The sequence below is a fragment of the Lacerta agilis genome, chromosome 15 (assembly GCF_009819535.1).
Source record: "Lacerta agilis isolate rLacAgi1 chromosome 15, rLacAgi1.pri, whole genome shotgun sequence".
In the NCBI taxonomy this organism is placed as follows: domain Eukaryota; kingdom Metazoa; phylum Chordata; class Lepidosauria; order Squamata; family Lacertidae; genus Lacerta; species Lacerta agilis.
This window is the reverse complement of record NC_046326.1, coordinates 310,376-328,536: the sequence shown is the minus strand read 5'-3', so window position 1 is coordinate 328,536 and position 18,161 is coordinate 310,376. Positions and strand designations below refer to the sequence as shown.

Below are 18,161 nucleotides of genomic sequence, written 5' to 3'. Positions count from 1 at the left end.
TGTTCTCTTATTTGTTCTACATCAATATCCCACCTGTGTAGGTAGAAGAAAGGATGGGACTTTCATTTCTGCAATTGGCCACATTTAGTGAACACGAAGGTCACCTCTCTCCACCCTCCAGGCAAGCAGGAGGGATCGTCGCAGTTCAAGAACACCTTCCAGCTGACCAAAAGAACTCCCAGGGCTTGAGGGGGGTCGGCCTGGGAGGGAGAGCCTGGAGGGCCACATTTGGCCCAAACGCCTGAGGTTCCCCGCTCCTAAGTTAAAATGATCTCCAGGGTATGTCCCTCACTGAATCCTTGAAAATTGCTGGTGGTCTTGATCATGCCAGGCCCTTTAATACACTCCCCCCCCCCCCGAAATAAATAAATAAAATACATTATTTGTATTTTAAAAACCAAAATCTTGCCTTTATATTGAGAAAGAAAGTTAAAAGCAATTTTATTTTCTTCAGCACTGGCAACATGAACAAACAGTGTGCTGTATTGTGGAAAGGGTGGGCCCCAAGTCAAGCCACTGAGAAAGGACCTCTAATTTGTTGGTTCTCAAACTTTTTTCTCTGGTCCACACTTTCAGAAAAAAATTGCTCATGCCACACTCAACTTTTTACTGATAAGACATTGGGAAACAAAAAGAAACAACAACCAACACAGTGCACAACTACTTTATAATATAATGGGGGATATACCCCCCATATCATACCACACTGAAATGTTCAAAGATTTGATTGTCCTTGAATCTTGCACTCACACTTGCCATCCTTTCCACACCCTTTGAGAACCACTGTTTTAACTGGTAAAATGTTAGGGGGGGGGGTGGGAATAGTCTACTTATTCTGGGCCCAGAGAGTCGCCTGCCTGAGGCCACTTTGACCTCCACTGGCTTACCAATGCAGGGCCAAGCATCACTGCCTTTCCATGGGCTACCTCAAAAAGGGTTCCAGACCACACATCTGTGGACTAGAATGTAAGAATGTCGGATCTAGACAGTCTTGCTCAAGCCCAGTTGCGGCTAGTTTGACTACAAACTGCTAATCGTCACTATAGCGCCTTACAGTATTTTCTTACACTGCAGTTTCCATCCTTAAGAAAGTGATCAAGAGGGGAGTCGACAGGAAAATCAACACTAAGGCGTATCTTTCCCCCCTGTGCTCATATTTAAGAAATCCACACATTTTCTGAAACGATGTGCTTTACCCTGAATGAATGAATATACTGTATTCAGCATTTCGCCTTATGTTTTGGGCAGTGCGGCAGTTAAACAATCTCTTCCGTCCCTAAGCCTTTCGCAGACGAATCCCCAGCCGGCGCCATGGCGCCATTCGTCTGGAGGTTTACTCGGAAGTAAGCCCCGCGGCGCCCCCTCCTGCGATTGCTTCCCACGCGAAGACTGCGCGGTTTGGCCGGGCTGCCGGCCCGTGGGCGCGCGCCGAGGGCCTTCCCTTTCCCCGCCCGCTCGGCCTCCCCCCGGCGGCCCTCCCGGGCTATAAGGCGCCGTCCGCAAGTCCGTCGAGCAGAGGTGCTGGCTGGGCGGCCCCGCCACGTGCTGCCTGCCCTTCTTCGGCATGGCGGCTCCGCGGCTCCGCTGGCTGCTGGTGGCGCTGCTGGCCGTCGCGGCCGCCCCGTCGCCGCCGTGCCCGCCGACGTGTGAGCCGGAGCGCTGCCCTGGGCGCTCGACGCTCGCGTGCTCGGCGGCCGGCGGGGAGCTGCGGCCCGACCGCTGCGGCTGCTGCTGGGAGTGCGCGGCGGGAGAAGGCCAGCCGTGCGCCCCGGGCGGGCGCTGCGCACGCGGACTCGTGTGCCGGAGGCCGCCAGGCGGAGGCGGCGCGCGAGGCACGTGCTCGTGCGCCGAGTCCCCGCTGGCCGTGTGCGGCAGTGACGGGCGTACCTACCGGAGCTTGTGCCACCTGCGCGCCCAGAACCAGCAAGGCAGCCGTCGGAGGGAGCTGCCTGTTATCGCCGTCCAGAAGGGTGGCTGCGGAGAAAAGGGTATGGAAGGGGAAGGGGATGCCTAAGACCGGGGGCCGCCTGCTAAACGGTGAGCTGGTAGCGAACCCGGCGCAGGGCAGGGGCAGATCCCAGCGCTCACCCCGTGGGAATGAGCCGCGTCGCGCAGGTTGGGCCGTTTGGCTTGCAGAATTGAGCATCGCGAGATGCGGGCGGTGCCCCTTGCCCAGGCTTGGAGAGTTCGCCGAGGAGGGAGAGGTTCGCTGTCAGCCGCGAGCCTGCAGCCTCCGAGGCAGTCTACCTCGGAATGCCAGCTGCCGGGGAAGAAGCAGCAAGGCGGAGAGCTGCTGCCCGGTGGGTTGTTCTCTGGGGCCAACACGGTGCTGGACTGTCGGCAGATCATCTCCCGACTCGAGCCTTACACTTCTCAACGGAGGCTGCTCACAGCTTCAGCCACTTGTGAACAAGTGCAGAGTCCTCAGAAGAGGAACGTCTGTGAAGCCGTTTTGGGGACTGGCGGCTGAATTTATGGATGGATTGGTTGAGATGACCTGGTCTCTACTGCTGAGTCCCAAGTTAGTTTTGGGCTCCTCTTTTCCTGAAGATGCTACAAATGAATTCTTAGCTTATTCAAGTGTTGTAAAAAGGAAGGAATCTGTCCCCAGTGAACTGACTCCCTTAGGAAGCTGTCCTATAAGGTTTGGACTTTTCCTCTAGTTAGCCCAATGTTGCCTGCCTGCAGCAGCCTTTTCTACCCTCTTACTCTTCAGAGTTTGGTATTACAATTCCCATCAGCTAGGATAGTTCATGGCTAGGGATGAGGGGAGTTGCAGTCCAATAAAATCTGGTCCACTTTGATCCTTTCTGCATACACTTAATGTGTCCTTTGTGTATTTCTTTGGTGTCAGGTGCAGACTAGACTGTAGAGCAGGTAATCTCAATCCATGGTGTGTGGACCACACTTGGTCTGCAAACTTCATCCAGGTGGTCTGTGACATGTCTGGATTTGTGGCTGAACATGGGAGATGGCACATTTATTGCAGTGCATATTAATCTTTAATCTTCATATTATTGTAATACAGTTAAATACAATGTACATTACAGCTTCTGCAACAGACAGAAAAATCATTAAATGGTCTATCAAGACACAGCAATTTTCAAGTGGTCCATGAGGTGGGGCTGAGGTGGAGTTTGGGAACCTCTGCTGTAGAGCCGGGGAGAGTGGATCTATTGATAGCCTTGTGGTGGGCTAAGCATAAGCTCCATATTTCTAAGAATATGTTGCCATTCCGCTGCTCTCTTGCATCTTGCTCCAGTTAGAGGCTCTCTGGGATCCAGTATAAAAACAAAATATATCTTGCCAGTCTGAAGTTTGCCTGTTCCTGCTTGCAGAGCATCTTGAGATCCAACTTGGTCTTGGACAAGTGCCAGACACATCCTTTGCTTCACAGGTCTTGTGGACCCCAACAGTCTGCGGTACAAGTTCAACTTTATTGCTGACGTGGTGGAGAAGATTGCTCCTGCCGTCGTGCACTTGGAACTCTTCCGCAGGTAAGCTCCGTCTAGTTAGAGGGGAAAATTAGCCACTTGTCTGCTCAAGGTTATTCCTTGGTCAATGGTGGCGTTATAGGAGCTGCCTCTCCCAGCTCTTTAAAGCAGGCATAGGCAAACTTGGCCCCCCAGATGTTTTGGAACTGCAACTCCCATCATTGCTAGCTAACATGACCAGTGGTCAGGGATGATGGGAGTTGTAGTCCCAAAACATCTGGCGGGCCAAGTTTGCCTATGCCTGCTTTAAAGCCAGGAGCTTCAGCCAAAGCAGTGAATGGGGGAAGTGTGGTCTAGTGAGGAGATGCTTAAGACAGTCACCACGGCTTGCACACTTTTATTTTATTTTATTGCAGCAGCATATTGAACCTTGGTCACCTGGTTTAAGAAATCTTGTTCAGTTCATCATATGAGTTTTAAATGATTAATGAATCAATTAAATCTGCATACATTTGTTTGTAAATAAAAACAGTTTTTCAATAATATAACCATATTTTAAACAATGCATGGTTGTGCAACAGCAAGGTGCCATGCAATGTGAAAGAGGATGCCTTTTCTAATATGGCGATTGCGGGTTTTAGAAGTTAGAAACCATATCAGAAACCATCAATTTTTAAAAAAGGTTTCCCACTTCAGAGGCACCTTTCCAGTCAATACAAATATTATTTGTAATCAATCCAGCTGATTACTCAACGAAGCCTGCAAGTGCAAATAAGCTATGTAATATGAAGGTACTTGACTGAGGCTGCAACGCTAACTGCCTAGTGATTCCTGCTGGAGGGGTTTTGGAGATGGTGGAGGTGCCCCCCCCTCGCCTTGCAGTGGCCCCTGAGAAAGAGCTTGAGAGCTTCAAACGGGGCATTTTAAGGGCAAGGCAGAGCTGGTGGTGGATCTCCACAATCCAAAGTAAATCCATTCCTCTCAGGCCGCACCAGCATGGAGCTGGTGTAATTAATTTCTCTCCATTGCCCTCAAATGAGGATGGATGGAAATTACTTAAAATGTACTGATCAATTATCTTCCACCTAGCAGAGCTTTTGACATGGAAATAGATCCACTGCTTGATTTTAGGATTACTAAGCAATTTGAAGGCAAATCTTTCCATTAGCTGACTGCCCTGATTAAAGCTTGGTTTACTTTTTATTTGAGTTATTGTCTGATAGGATATAGTATAGTCTATGCATGGATAACTTAGGAGTAGATCTGAAACAGCTTTCAATGGGCATAATGTCATAATCAATGGGCTTAACCATATAGTTTAGTGTTGGATTATTGTTTGGCTCCAGAAGCCCCCATCAGCCATCTGCCCACCTGGAGACTCAACTTGGGACCTTCTGCAAGCAAAACGTGTACCTGGTCACTGAGCTGCATCACTTACCTTTATTTTCTTGTTTTTATATCAAACTTTGAACTATTGGGTGGTACAAACATGGATCTTATCTGGGAATTAGTTAGATTTGCAGAAGCTCATATGCCTCAAAAGCTTTTCCTCTAAAATATGATTTGCAATGTGAAGGTCATCCTCTTTTTCTTTTTTCTTTTCTTTCCTTTTCTTTCCTTTCCTTTCCTCTGCTGTCCGGTCCGGAAAGTTTGTTGTTGTTGTTGTTGTTGTTGTTGTTGTTGTTGTTGTTGTTAATAATAATAATAAAAAAATTAAAAAATTTTTATTTATTTATTTATTTATACATACCCCACCCATCTGGCTGGATTTCCCCAGCCACTCTGGGCAGCTCCCAACAGAATATTTAAAAAGCAATAAAATACCAAACATTAAAAACTTCCCTAAACAGGGCTGACTTTTTAGTACCTATTTGTATTTTATCAAAATCTAAAGAGTAGGACAGATACAGTATTTACAGAGCAGGCTCTTCACTTCCAGCACAAGCCTAGATTTGTCCTGATTTTGCAAGTTTCTGCAACATGCAGACCTTCCAGCAAGATGAGAGATGCTGGGTGAAATGTGTGAGTCTTGCTTTTCCTCCTGTACAGGCCAAACAGTTTTTAAAACACATGGTATGTTTGATCGTGTGTTTTATTTATGCATTCAGCTTTCACCTCATACTATTTTCTTACTTTTTTTTAAAGCAAACATTTTTATGGATGTTGCAAAATTGTTATGTAATATAGGTATGTTGGTGGCATGACAGATGCTGGCCAGTCAGACTCCTGCATTGCTTGCTTTTTCCCACTGAAGTGGATATGTTTCTCCCTCATACTTGCCTCAGGTTACATTTGGACTGATTTGTAGGCAGGGTAAACAGTCTCACAACTCTAAACATACTATATCTTCAGCCTCATTTCTCAGACCTTTGTTTTTACCTGTTTTAAATATGCGTTAATTTTATTTTTAATTGTATTATTCAGTTGCTGATGTGTTCAGCAACCTGGGCTTTGAGAGGAAGGGTGGGATACAAATTGAAATGATAAATAAATGAATGCAGATTTTGTGGCAGGTCACCTTACACAAACAAAGAAGTCCTGGTGTCCAGCGGTTCGGGCTTCATTGTGTCCGAGGATGGCCTGATCCTCACCAATGCCCATGTTCTCACCAACAAGCATAGGATCAAAGTGGAGCTCAAGAATGGCCACCAGTTTGATGCCAAAGTCAAAGATGTCGACCACAAACTGGACATCGCCTTGATCAAAATAGACCCCCAGGTGAGAACGACTTTGTTTCTCAGCAGGGCAAGAAACCCCCGAGGCATGTTACAGTGGTGTAAAGAGGGTGGCAGAATTCATTCCATAAACTAGGCTGGTATTTGAGAGAGCAGAATCTGTGAGAAGAGAAGGCCACTACAACTGCTGCCTCTCAAGCCTGCTGGTCCACACACTAGCCACTTATAGGCAGGGAGAAACAATGGTAGCTTCTCTGCCTACAAACAAGTCTGAATTGCCACAGGGGACCAGGTGAGTGACCCCTTTAAAAAATAAAAACCATATTTTAAACCCTGTGCAGATGGCCCTCCCAATCCTCCTGCTGGGCAAGTCCTCTGACCTGCGTCCTGGGGAGTTTGTGGTGGCTCTGGGCAGCCCTTTCTCCCTGCAAAACACTGTGACAACGGGAATTGTGAGCAGCACGCAGAGAGATGGGAAGGAGCTTGGCCTTAAGGACTCCGACATGGAATATATCCAGACTGACGCCATTATAAATGTAAGAGAATGGGGGGGGGGGCTCCTCCAGCTCAAATGGGGCAGTTAGTAACATTGCTGCCAGGAAGTTTGATGAACTCTTGGCTTGCCATTCTTCTTGGTTTCTTCTTCTGTCTTGCATGCATGCCCGTCTTCTCTTTGATCTTGCAGTTGGTAGAAATGAATGAGGAGGGATTCTTTGAGGCTTGGTGAACCTATAGCCTTCAAGCCAAATTTGGCCCCTGAGTTTCCCTCAAAACCACACTCACCTGCCCCACCTCAATGTCATAATACCTGTGGGACAGGTAGAGAAGGGGCTGCCAACATGCCACTGGGAGCGTTAAAGGGTGCTTCTGATAGTTCCTTGGAAAAGAGGCTTGTCGTTTGCATCAATCAGCCGGTTGCCAGTGTCAGCCTGCCCAATGAGATATCCACGGGGAACTCCATAGCGCAGCCAAGCCCTGCCAGGAAATGGAGCTTGAAGCCAGCGCAAATCACCTGATTGGCAGCGACATCAAGCCTGCTGAGACCAGGGGGGACCCTGCCCAAGGGGGGCTTGAAGTCAGCACCAATCAGCAGTAACTTCAAGCAATGCTTGCTTGGCCTTCAAGTTTCCATGGTTGTACAATTTGCCATGCTGCAAGAGAAAAATGGGTCCTCTGACATTGTGTTGTGTTGACAAGCAGGTGCGGCCCTACCAGGGATTGGGGATCTGGCCTGATGCAGTTACCCACTTGGATATTCAGGCAGGCACATATTTTACACATACATTTTTGCTTTTTTGAAATGTGTTTGTCAGGGACCTTAAGTTCTATAGGAGGAGAAACTGTTTTCCTGAGCACATGCATGAGTTCCATGAGTGCACAGAAGCACAGGTGGGGCTTGGGGTGGGAGCAGATGGTTGAGAAGCTGAAGCCAAGTCAGTCAGAGGCTGGGGCTTTTTTATGGAGTGAACTGATTTGACACACTACAAACTTAAGAAAATTCTGATGATTGTAGGTAAAATGGGCTGTAAACTCTTTGGAAGCGCATTGGCAAATATTCAATCCCCTGTGAATTGTGTAAGAGGAGGTGGATTTGGAATGGATTGATTTGGAATGGATTGACCCCCTCTCCAATTCTGTTCTCTTTTGCAGTATGGGAATTCTGGAGGGCCATTGGTAAACTTGGTAAGATATTATTTCATTCTTTCTCACCCCTCATTTTTGTCTAAACTTAAAATGTGTGTTTTTCTTTATCATTCTTGCACTAGCCACTATCTGTATTTTTTTGATATTTAAAAAAAATACATTTATAGAGGAAATAATGTGATAAAAGAAGAGAAAAAAGGTGTGAAAGGGGGAAAGTGCAGGAAATACAATGTAATACATCAATTGTCACCAATTTCGTACCCATACATATATGTGTGTGATATTTTTATTGTAATACATATGTTATTAATAACCCACTACATTCTGTATAAACTGGCTCCAAATATTAATATATTTGACTAGACAAAGTCTGCATCTATAGATAATCCATTCATAAGCTGCAAGTGTTGTCATATTGTCAATCCATTGATTAAAGGGAATCAGGGTGTGAAGAGCTGCATCCAAGGGTACTAAAGGAGCTTGTGGTTGTACTCTGAGCCTTTGTCTATGATCTTGGAGAATTCCTAGAGAACAGTGAGGTCCCTGCAGACAGGAGGCAGGTGGAAAAAGTGATAAGTCGGGTGCCATAGGGTTCTGTCCTGGGCCTGTGGTCGTTCAACGTCTTGATAAATTACTTGAAGAACTAGAGGGGATGATCATCAAATTTGTAGATGACACCAAATTGGGGGGGGGGGGTAGCTAATGCTGCAAAAGACAGAATCAGAATTCAAAATGATCTTAAAAGATTAGAGAACTGGGCCCAAGCTAACAAAATGAATTCCAGTAGCAACAAATGTAAGGTTCTGCACTTAGGCAGGAAGAACCAGGTGCACAAATATAGCTTGGGGGACACCTAGCTTACTAGCAGTACATGTGAAAAGGATCTAGGGATCTTGGTGTACCACAAGCTGAACATGAGTCAACGTTGTGATGCAGCAGCAAAAAAAAGCTAATGCTATTCTAGGCTGCATCAACAGAAGTATAGTATCCAGATGAAGGGAAGTCATAATACCACCCTATTCTGCCTTGGTCAGAACACACATGGAATACTGTGTCCAATTCTGGGCACCACAATTTGTTGTTGACAAGTTGGAAGGTGTGCAGCGGAGGGCGAACGAGATGATCAAGGGTCTGGAAACCAAGCCTTATGAGGAATGGTTGAGGGAACTGGGTACGTTTAGCCTGGAAAAGAGGAGACTGAAAGGAGATATGAGAGCCATCTTCATGTATCTCAATGGCTGTCACATGGAAGAAGTAGCAAGCTTGTTTTCTCCTGCTCTGGAGGGTAGGAGTCGAACCAATGGCTTCAAGGTACAAGAAAAATGATTCCAACTGAACACCAGAAACAACTTTGTGACAGTATGAGCTGTTCAGCAGTGGAACAGACTCCCATGAGAGGTGGAGAGGTGGACTCTCCTTCCTTGGAGGCTTTTAGGCAGAGGCTGGATGGCCCTCTGTCATGAATGCTTCAGCTGAGACTTCTGCATTGCAGGGGTTAGATAGATGACTAGTCTATAAAACTCTATGATTCTATGATGCCAATTACTCTCAGATTATTCCTCCATAATTGGGATTCCAAGAGCGAGGTACACTTCTCTTCAATGCTCTGATCACCTGTGGAACCATCTTTGTTCAATCTCACTCATTTTTCTATGTAGTTATGTGGGTGAAGGCAGTATGATTTTGAGTTGCATGAGAAACAGATTTAGCTAACACCCCAACTTAAATTCTACTTTAAAAAGCATTAGGTGTTGTCAGGGAACTGCCACCTGGCCCGCTGAGGGGACCCGAGGGATTGTTGGGATACAGGGAGCCCCAACGCCAACTGAGCAGCAGTACCTCTTCCAGCACGAAGAGCAGCCGCAGCTCCAGTGGGGGGGAAGGGGAAGGGGCAAGCCGGGCGAGGAGAGGGTTTGGGGATTCTACGGAGAGCCCCAGCGCCTCATCCAGCCAGGAGCGGCAAACAGGGAGTCTGGCAGGGAGAGGGCTTGGGGAAGCTAGAGACCCTGGGCTCCCTTGCCCGGCTGGTCAGGAGGGAGGCACGCCATTTCCATTGCCCCAGTTGTGCAGAGGGATGAAACGCAAAGAAGGTAGGAGGAGACTTGGGGGGCCGAAGTTCTTATGCTGGGGAAAGAGCCAGAAGGGGCCACTACCGGATTCTGCCAGTGACTGAGACAGACATGTACCTTGTAGCTCTGCACTGTAAATAGTTTGCACAATAAACCTGTAAACAGACAGGTTGGGCTCCTGCCTTGTTACTCGTGAGACACCACCACACGGACCTCACAGGTGTATTTAGAAGTATTGTTAAGAGTTTGCTTTTACCACTTTAAAAATTGGATTTGACTATTTCAGGACTTCTTATGGCTCACTTGGTTGGTTTGAGTTCTTTCTGTATGGGCATTGCTCTCCTGACCTGCTGACTTTAATTGAACACATACACACCCCGACTACCACTGTCAGAATCTTTGCTTCTTCCAATATGTCAAAGGATGGAAATCCTTCCGCTTGGCCACAACGGCTGCTCTCTTTCCATTAGGATGGTGAAGTCATTGGAATGAACACCCTGAAGGTCACAGCCGGCATCTCCTTTGCCATCCCCTCTGATCGAATCCGCCAGTTCCTGGAAGACTATCACAATCGCTACATGAAAGGTAATATGAAGCCTGTTTCTTGTTTTGTGAGGTAGGGCTCCCACACAGACACTCCCTGTAGGTTGTAGAAAGGGCTGTAACTCAGCGGGAGAGCAACTGCTTTGCACCCCAGGATCAATCGCCAACATCTCCAGGCAGGGCAGGTAAGGACTCTTCTCTGAATCCCTGGAAAGCAGCCTCCCACTTTCTTATGAATAGACGTGTTTTTAAGGCTATCAGAGAACCACCTGTCTTTTTCGAGTGCAGAGCAGGGAAACATCTGCTGCTTTAGGCCTTTGTGTACACATAGAGAGAGGGACAGAACCAATCTGTCCTTTCTTTTCATGACTTTGTTGAGAATGCTTCTAACTCTCATGTCCCTCTAGGGAAGATCAGACCCAAGAAAAAATACCTGGGACTCCGAATGCTCCCTCTCACTTTCAAGTAAGTCCTCAGTCCCACATCCCTGCATTTCACCTGTGTGGCTCCTGCCTGGCCTCTCAGTATTAGCCCCCCCCCATAAAGTTATTTGACTACCCATTTGCCAATGGTCACTCAGGATCTTTGTTCTGTAAACTGCCCCTTAAACCATTATTTTCCACCTAGTCCCTAAAACAGCTTAAGTGGGAAATTTTATATTTTCTCAGTAGGTAGAACTTGGGGAAATGTTGATGGTGGTGATGTCCTCAGAGTTCCTCTTTCAAGCTGCAGTAGGGCACCCCACCTCCCCAGACAAATTCAAACTAGTGAAGGGTGTGCAGTCTCCTCACACCCACCACAGATGCCCATGTAGTATCACCTGCTGGCAGCACTATCACCAGTTGGGGGAGGCTGTGGCTCACCTCAGTTGTGCTGCTAAACACCTACAGTGTTTTGATTAGATTTGGGATTTCTGCATTTAGTGGGTAGACCACCTGATTGACTGAACTGTCCTTATCTCTTCCCTTAAGTCTCATCCGTGAACTGAGACGGCGGGACAGGAATTTCCCAGACCTGAGCTCGGGTGTCTATATCTACGAAGTGATTCAAGGAACAGCAGCTGCAAGGTAAAATATTCATTTCTACCCACCCATATGCTATTGGGATTGGATAGAAAGTAAGAGTGCTTGCCTTGCTTCTCTGGGAATGTTTCTGATTTAGAAGTGCCCTGTTTAGTTCAGCAACATCGGGGGGGGGGGGCGATGATTCTCACCTGCTGGAAGCCCTACTCAAGAGATAGACGGGGACAGCTGATGCTTGAAGAGTGCACTCTGGCTTTGAACCAGTGCATCACTTAGCTAAGGCTGGCTGCAGCGTTTGTTATGGTGGTTCAGGTCGTGAATAAGGGTCAGAGCTGTGCAAGCATATTCTTGAAGAGGTAAAAGCCATCCTAGGCAAGCCAGTGAGTGAGCTGTCATCGCATCCAATTTCCTGTTCCCCATGGGATTCAAAAAGAGAGAGACAAATTCTATATTCTTTATGAAGATTTGTACAGAGGTGCATTTACTAAACTCTTTGCATAAGCATGGCTCACACCAGTCTTCTAGGAGCAGGAATAATTAGATAGGAAATAGCCCGGGAACAGCCTACCCACTTAGACCTCTCTGTGACTGTTAATCCCCAAGGCAGGCAGGAAATTAGGGCAGACTGAGGCAGCTGTAGAAGAGTTCCCTGTAGAAAGGATGTCGTAACAGCCAGCAGGTGTTTTGGACAACAGCTTCCCATCAGTACCAGCTGTTGGAGGAGTTGTAGTCTGGGGAAGGCTGGGGAACCAGCTGGGGAAGGCTGCTGTACAGAGAAAGGCCTATGAACACACAATTGAGTGAAGATCACAAAGTGTGCAAACTATGTTTCCATCTTTAGAACAAACCTAAGGTAGTTTTACAGTAACACCTTTAAAGCAAAATTAAAACAAAACCTAATATTCTGGGTGTACACTAGGCTGGGCGATATGTTGATTTATCAGCCAAAACCAGCTTGAAGTTCACATTGTGTTGTTCCATAATATTTGAGCTGGCAATAGATTGTGAATCACAATGTGTGTAAGGGCTAGACGATAACTCACCAACTAAACATCACGCTAACTCACCAGCTAAACACTGCAATCTACCACAATAACTGAAAAAAGGATGGAACTATGCAGAAGCGAACGGGACAATGTCCTGGCAACTGCTACTACTTAGGGGACTAAAGTAGATAAATGGCAATATTATAAATCATCACACACTCAGTTTCAGCAGCAGGAAAGCCAAAATACACCCAAATGAATCATAGAACCATATAATCATAGAGTTGGAAGAGACCACAAGGGCCATCCAGTCCAACCCCTTGCCAAGCAGGAAACACCATCAAAGCAGATGGCTGTCAAGCCTCTGCTTAAAGACCTCCAAAGAAGGAGACTCCACCACACTCCTTGGTAGCAAATTCCACTGCCGAACAACTCTCACTGTCAGGAAGTTCTTCCTAATGTTTAGGTGGAATCTTCTTTCTTGTAGTTTGAATCCATTGCCCCGTGTCCGCTTCTCTGGAGCAGCAGAAAACAACCTTTCTCCCTCCTCTATATGACATCCTTTTAGATATTTGAACATGGCTACCATATCACCCCTTAACCTTCTCTTCTCCAGGCTAAACATACCCAGCTCCCTAAGCCGTTCCTCATAAGGCATTGTTTCCAGGCCTTTGACCATTTTGGTTGCCCTCTTCTGGACACGTTCCAGCTTGTCAGTATCCTCCTTGAATTGCAGCCCAGAATTGCATTGGCTTTTTTAGCTGCTGCATCACATCAGTTAGCGTGATGTTTAGTTGGTGAGTCATGTCAAGTTTGTGGTCTACCAAGACTCCTAGATCCTTTCCACATGTACTGCTCTCAAGCCAGGTGTCACCCATCCTGTATTTGTGCCTTTCATTTTTTTTGCCCAAGTGTAGTACTTTACATTTCTCCTTGTTAAAATTCATTTTGTTTGCTCTGGCCCAGTTGTCTAATCTGTTAAGGTCATTTTGAAGTGTGATCCTGTCCTCTGGGGTATTAGCCACCCCTCCCAATTTGGTGTCATCTGCAAACTTGATCAGGATGCCCTCAAGCCCATCCTCCAAGTCATTGATGAAGATGTTGAATAAGACTGGGCCCAAGACAGAACCCTGTGGCACCCCACTAGTCACTTCTCTCCAGGATGAAGAGGAGCCATTGATGAGCACCCTTTGGGTTCGGTCAGTCAGCCAGTTACAAATCCACTGAATGGTTGCATTGTCTAGCCCACATTTTACCAGCTTCTTTACAAGAATATCATGGGGCACATTTCCTGGTATTGATGTCAGGCTGACTGGGCGGTAATTGTTTGGGTCCTCTCTTTTCCCCTTTTTGAAAATAGGGACAACATTTGCCCTCCTCCAGTCTTCTGGCACTTTGCCTGTTCTCCAGGAATTCTCAAAGACTACTGCCAGTGGTTCTGAAATCTCCTCTGCCAGTTCTTTTAATACTCTTGGATGTAGTTCATCTGGCCCTGGAGACTTGAATACATCTAAATTAGCCAAGTATTCCTGTACTACCTCCTTACTTATTCTGGGCTGTGTTTCCCCTGCTGAATCATCTGCTCCATATTCTTCACGTCGGGCATTGTTTTCTTTCTTGGAGAAGACTGAGGCAAAGAAGGCATTGAGGTGTTCTGCCCTTTCTCTGTCCCCTGTTCGCATTTCACCATCTTCTCCTCTAAGTGCCCCCACTGTTTTCTTGTTCTTCCTTTTGCTACGGACATACCCATAAAAGCCCTTTTTGTTGCTTTTAACCTCTCTAGCAAGCCTGAGTTCATTCTGTGCTTTAGCTTTTCTGACTTTGTCTCTACACGTGCTGGCTATTTGTTTGAATTCCTCTCTGGTGGTTTTTCCCTTTTTTGTACATATCCCTTTTAAATCTTAACTCAATTAAAAGTTCTTTAGATAGCCACCCTGGCTTCTTTAGGCACCTTCCATGTTTCCGTCTCACTGGTATTGCCTGAAGTTGTGCTTTTAATATCTCCCTTTTAACAAGCTCCCAACCATCATGAACTCCCTTCCCTTTTAGTATTTCTGTCCATGGGATTTCACCCAGCATTTCCCTAAGTTTTCTGAAGTCGGCTTTCTTAAAGTCTAGAATTTGAGTCTTAGTATGCTTGGTTTCTCCTTTCTGCTGTATAATAAACTCCAGTAGAGCATGGTCACTCCCACTTAATGATCCTGCCACTTCTACCCCACTAACCAGGTCATCACTATTGGTTAGGACCAGATCTAAAATGGCTGATCCTCTTGTTGCTTCTCCCACTTTCCGGACAATGAAATTGTCTGCAAGGCCAGTGAGGAATCTGTTCGACCTTATGCTCTTGGCTGAGTTTGACATCCAGCAAATATCAGGGTAGTTGAAATCCCCCATTACTACTATCTCACTTCCTTTTGAATGCTTGGCCATCAGTTCCAGGAAGGCATCATCTGTGTCCTCAGTTTGGCTTGGGGGTCTATAGTAAACTCCCACAATGAGATCACTGTTATTTTTCTCTCCCTTAATTTTGACCCAGATATTAACTCTCAACTTGGCTTTGGAGTTTTAGTTTTGGGCTTGGCTACCAAATGATGGTACTCAGGACAATCTAAAGTACGGTGATGAGTCATAGTGAATACACAAAATCTGGGACTGCCAGACGGCCTGCTAGGAGACAGAAACAGCTTGCCATGACCGCGGTACATGTCGGCAATAACGGTGACAACCTGCAAGACCTTGTGGTGGCAGCACAATCAGTGGTGGTCTGCAAGTCCTCATGGCAACGATGGGAGGGAGAAGAAGTAGCAGCGGCAGCATGCAGGGCCTCACAGCGGCGGAGGTAGCAGCATCTTGCAAGGCCTTGCAGTAGTGGCAGCCTGCAAGGCCTCACGGCAACACCAGCAGTGGGGCTTGCAAGGCCTCACCGTGGTGGCAAGAAATGGCAGTGGCCTGCAAGTTCTCCTGGCGGTAGTGGTAGGCGATGGCAGAAGCTGTGGCAGCCTGCCTCAATGAGGCCACCTCTGCTTCTGCCACAATTGTAAGGCCTCACAGGCCACCACTACTGCCACCGCCATGACAAGGCCTTGCAGGCCATTGCCACTTTTGCCTCTGCCACAAGTTCTTGCAGGTCACCACTACTGCAGCCACCGCAACAAGTCCTCGCAGGCTGTCATTACTTCTGCCACCATTGCCCTTTGCAGGCTGATTATTGTGCCACTGCTGCCAGGCTGCTGCTGCCCCCCCCCCTTGATTCTTTTTTTAAAAAATATTTTTATTCCATTTTAACAAAAAAAGGATTACAACATACTTGCAATAACAGAGTTAATATACCTCATCACAATTTATAACACAAATAAAAATTCAACTTTCCTAACCTTCCTCTCATGTTTACATGGCTTTCTCAAATCCCTCTTTGCTGAATTTCATTATATTGCATCTTTAGCAGTTTTCCAACTTCATTATTAAGCTTTAAAAATCCTCGAAATTAACCTTCTTTTTAACATCATCTATTTTTATTACCCTAATTTCCAATTTTACTATTTTCATTTTAAACCTTAGCCTCAATTTACTTCCAAAATCTTTCCAATTTTCAAATATTACAATATTTTTAAAAGTATACTTTAAATTCACTCCAATCTTCCCCCACCGTCTCCTTCTTCTGTTCTTGGACCCGTCCAGTCATTTTGGCCAGTTCCATATAGTCCAACATATTCATTTGCCATTCTTTTATCGTTGGAATGTTCTGTGATTTCCAGTTTTTGGCAAACAATAGTCTCGCAGCTGTCATAGCATACAGAAAGAATCTTCTATCTTTTTTGGGCAGTTCTTCACCAATTATTCCAAGTAGAAAGGCTTCTGGTCCCAACTCGTTGATTCTGCCACTGCCAGGCTGCTGCCGCTGCTGTCTCCTAGCAGGCCTGCTGGAAGTCCCAGAGAATTGGTATTCAATATGACACATCACCAAACTTTGGGTTGTTCTGATTACCACCATTTGGTAGCCAAGCCCAAAACCAAAAGTCTCATTTGGATGCATTCTGGCTTGCCTGCTGCTGAAAGTGACCATGAAGTGATTGATAATATAATAATTTATCAGTTTTAGACCCTTAAGTAGTAGCAGTTGCCAGGACATTGTCCTGTTCGCCTCTGTGTAGTTTCTTCCTTATTTGATACATTGATATATCGTGATGTTTAGCTGGTGATATATCACAATATTGAAAACCAGTTATCACCCAGCCCTAGTGCACTCTCCTGGGGATAGATGTTGGGCAGCTGGTTCCACTCCAGGTGCTTGTCTGTCAAAATGTGACTGCATCTCACACACTTTCTATGCTGAAGTTCAGGGACAGCTGTGATGCAGCCCTGAGGGCAGATGTTCATAGAATTCTGCTTAGCCCAAAGAAGTTTTGTACTGATATCCAGTACTCTGAAAGCTTCCCATGTTGACACATGGCCACTGAAGGTGGTAAGGTCTCTCCTAAAACAAAAGTCCCTGCAGTGGTTCTTCCAAAGCAGCCTGTGCTTCTTTTAGAAGTTATGTGTGCAATAGCAGGAAGGGGCCAACCTGAAAGAGTACATGATAAGGGGAAACTAAGGCTATCTAACAGTTTGGCCACAATAAAAAGTACGTGTGCCATAGTCAAATGCTTCCTATATTTTAACATTTCTGTCTTTGGTTGCAGTGCCGGCTTGCAAGACGGTGATGTCATTATAGCAATTAATGGGAAAACAGTCACTTCAACCCGAGATGTAGCAGACACTGTTCAAAACAGTGACACCCTCTCCATTGTTGTACGGCGAGGAAACGAAGATCTCATTGTGACAGTTACACCTGATGAAATTGATTAAAAAAGGTGCCCTCTGCAGAAAAAGTGTGTGCCGAAATTGCTGTACACTCTTATCAAAAACAGTTTAGGAAAGAACTGTACAAAGTGGAAACATACTTGTAGCTCTTAGTTTTCTAGTATGAACAAATCAAATAGTTCAAATAGAAAATGGACAAGCCATTTTCTTTCTTCCTTTTTTTATACTCATTTAAGTGAGACAAAACCGTTAAGCAGGGCGTAGGAATTCCTTTATATCACAGATCTCTGTAGGCTGAAAAAGGCTGGAGGTCACCTTGTGCAATGCCCCTACTACACACAGAGATTTAACTCGACTAATCCCGTTTTCTAGTGGGCCAACGTAACAGCTGAAGGTGTGCCAAATGTTGGAGGTTGCCTGCAATACAAGAATTAAGTTTAATACAGACCTATCCAGGTACAGGGCTGGCAGATGCCATTAAGGCCACTTCAGTCTTGAGAATGCCAGCTCTGGTGGATATTCCTTCCCAACACCATGAAGCATAGGCAAAACATGGTAGGTAAGTTTGTAACGATTTAAGCACCTACTCTCTAAGTCATGGCTAGGCAAACTAAGGCCCGGGGGCCGGATCCGGCCCAATTGCCTTCTAAATCCGACCTGTGGACGGTCCGGGAATCAGGGTGTTTTTACATTAGTAGAATGTGTGTTTTATTTAAAAGGCATCTCTGGGTTATTTGTGGGGCATAGGAATTTGTTCATCCCCCCCCCCAAACAAAATATAATCCGGCCCCCCACAAGGTCTGAGGGACAGTGGACTGGCCCCCTGCTGAAAAAGTTTGCTGACCCCCTGCTCCAAGTGGTAGTACTTGCCAATCTCTTGATGGGAACAAACAAGCTTTTCAGAATACCCATCTCCATGCCACTTCCAGTTATTACTCTAGATAGAATATAATTTTTATAACAATTTCAAAACAAGATTAAAATTGTT

At 46.0% G+C, this 18,161-nt stretch overlaps 1 protein-coding gene across 1 annotated transcript; it reads left to right on the top strand.

Annotated features, from left to right (window-relative positions):
• The first annotated feature begins 1,564 nt into the window (after positions 1-1,564).
• HTRA4 (HtrA serine peptidase 4) lies at positions 1,565-17,235 on the top strand. The gene is made up of 9 exons (XM_033172485.1): positions 1,565-1,988; positions 3,398-3,497; positions 5,948-6,152; positions 6,451-6,645; positions 7,760-7,792; positions 10,293-10,407; positions 10,773-10,830; positions 11,337-11,432; positions 17,053-17,235. The coding sequence occupies exons 1-9, from the start codon at positions 1,565-1,567 to the stop codon at positions 17,216-17,218; spliced, it is 1,392 nt and encodes a 463-aa protein (XP_033028376.1). The 3' UTR covers positions 17,219-17,235.
• The last annotated feature ends 926 nt before the right edge of the window (positions 17,236-18,161 follow it).

What these genes read in the sequence shown, in the direction of transcription:
- HTRA4 (XM_033172485.1), top strand. Translation starts at nt 1,565, where the DNA reads ATGGCGGCTCCGCGGCTCCGCTGGCTGCTGGTGGCGCTGCTGGCCGTC. An exon ending in TGATCAAAATAGACCCCCAG is followed by an intron (nt 6,153 to 6,450) that starts GTGAGAACGACT and finishes AACCCTGTGCAG; the next exon opens with ATGGCCCTCCCAATCCTCCT. An exon ending in AGACTGACGCCATTATAAAT is followed by an intron (nt 6,646 to 7,759) that starts GTAAGAGAATGG and finishes TCTCTTTTGCAG; the next exon opens with TATGGGAATTCTGGAGGGCC.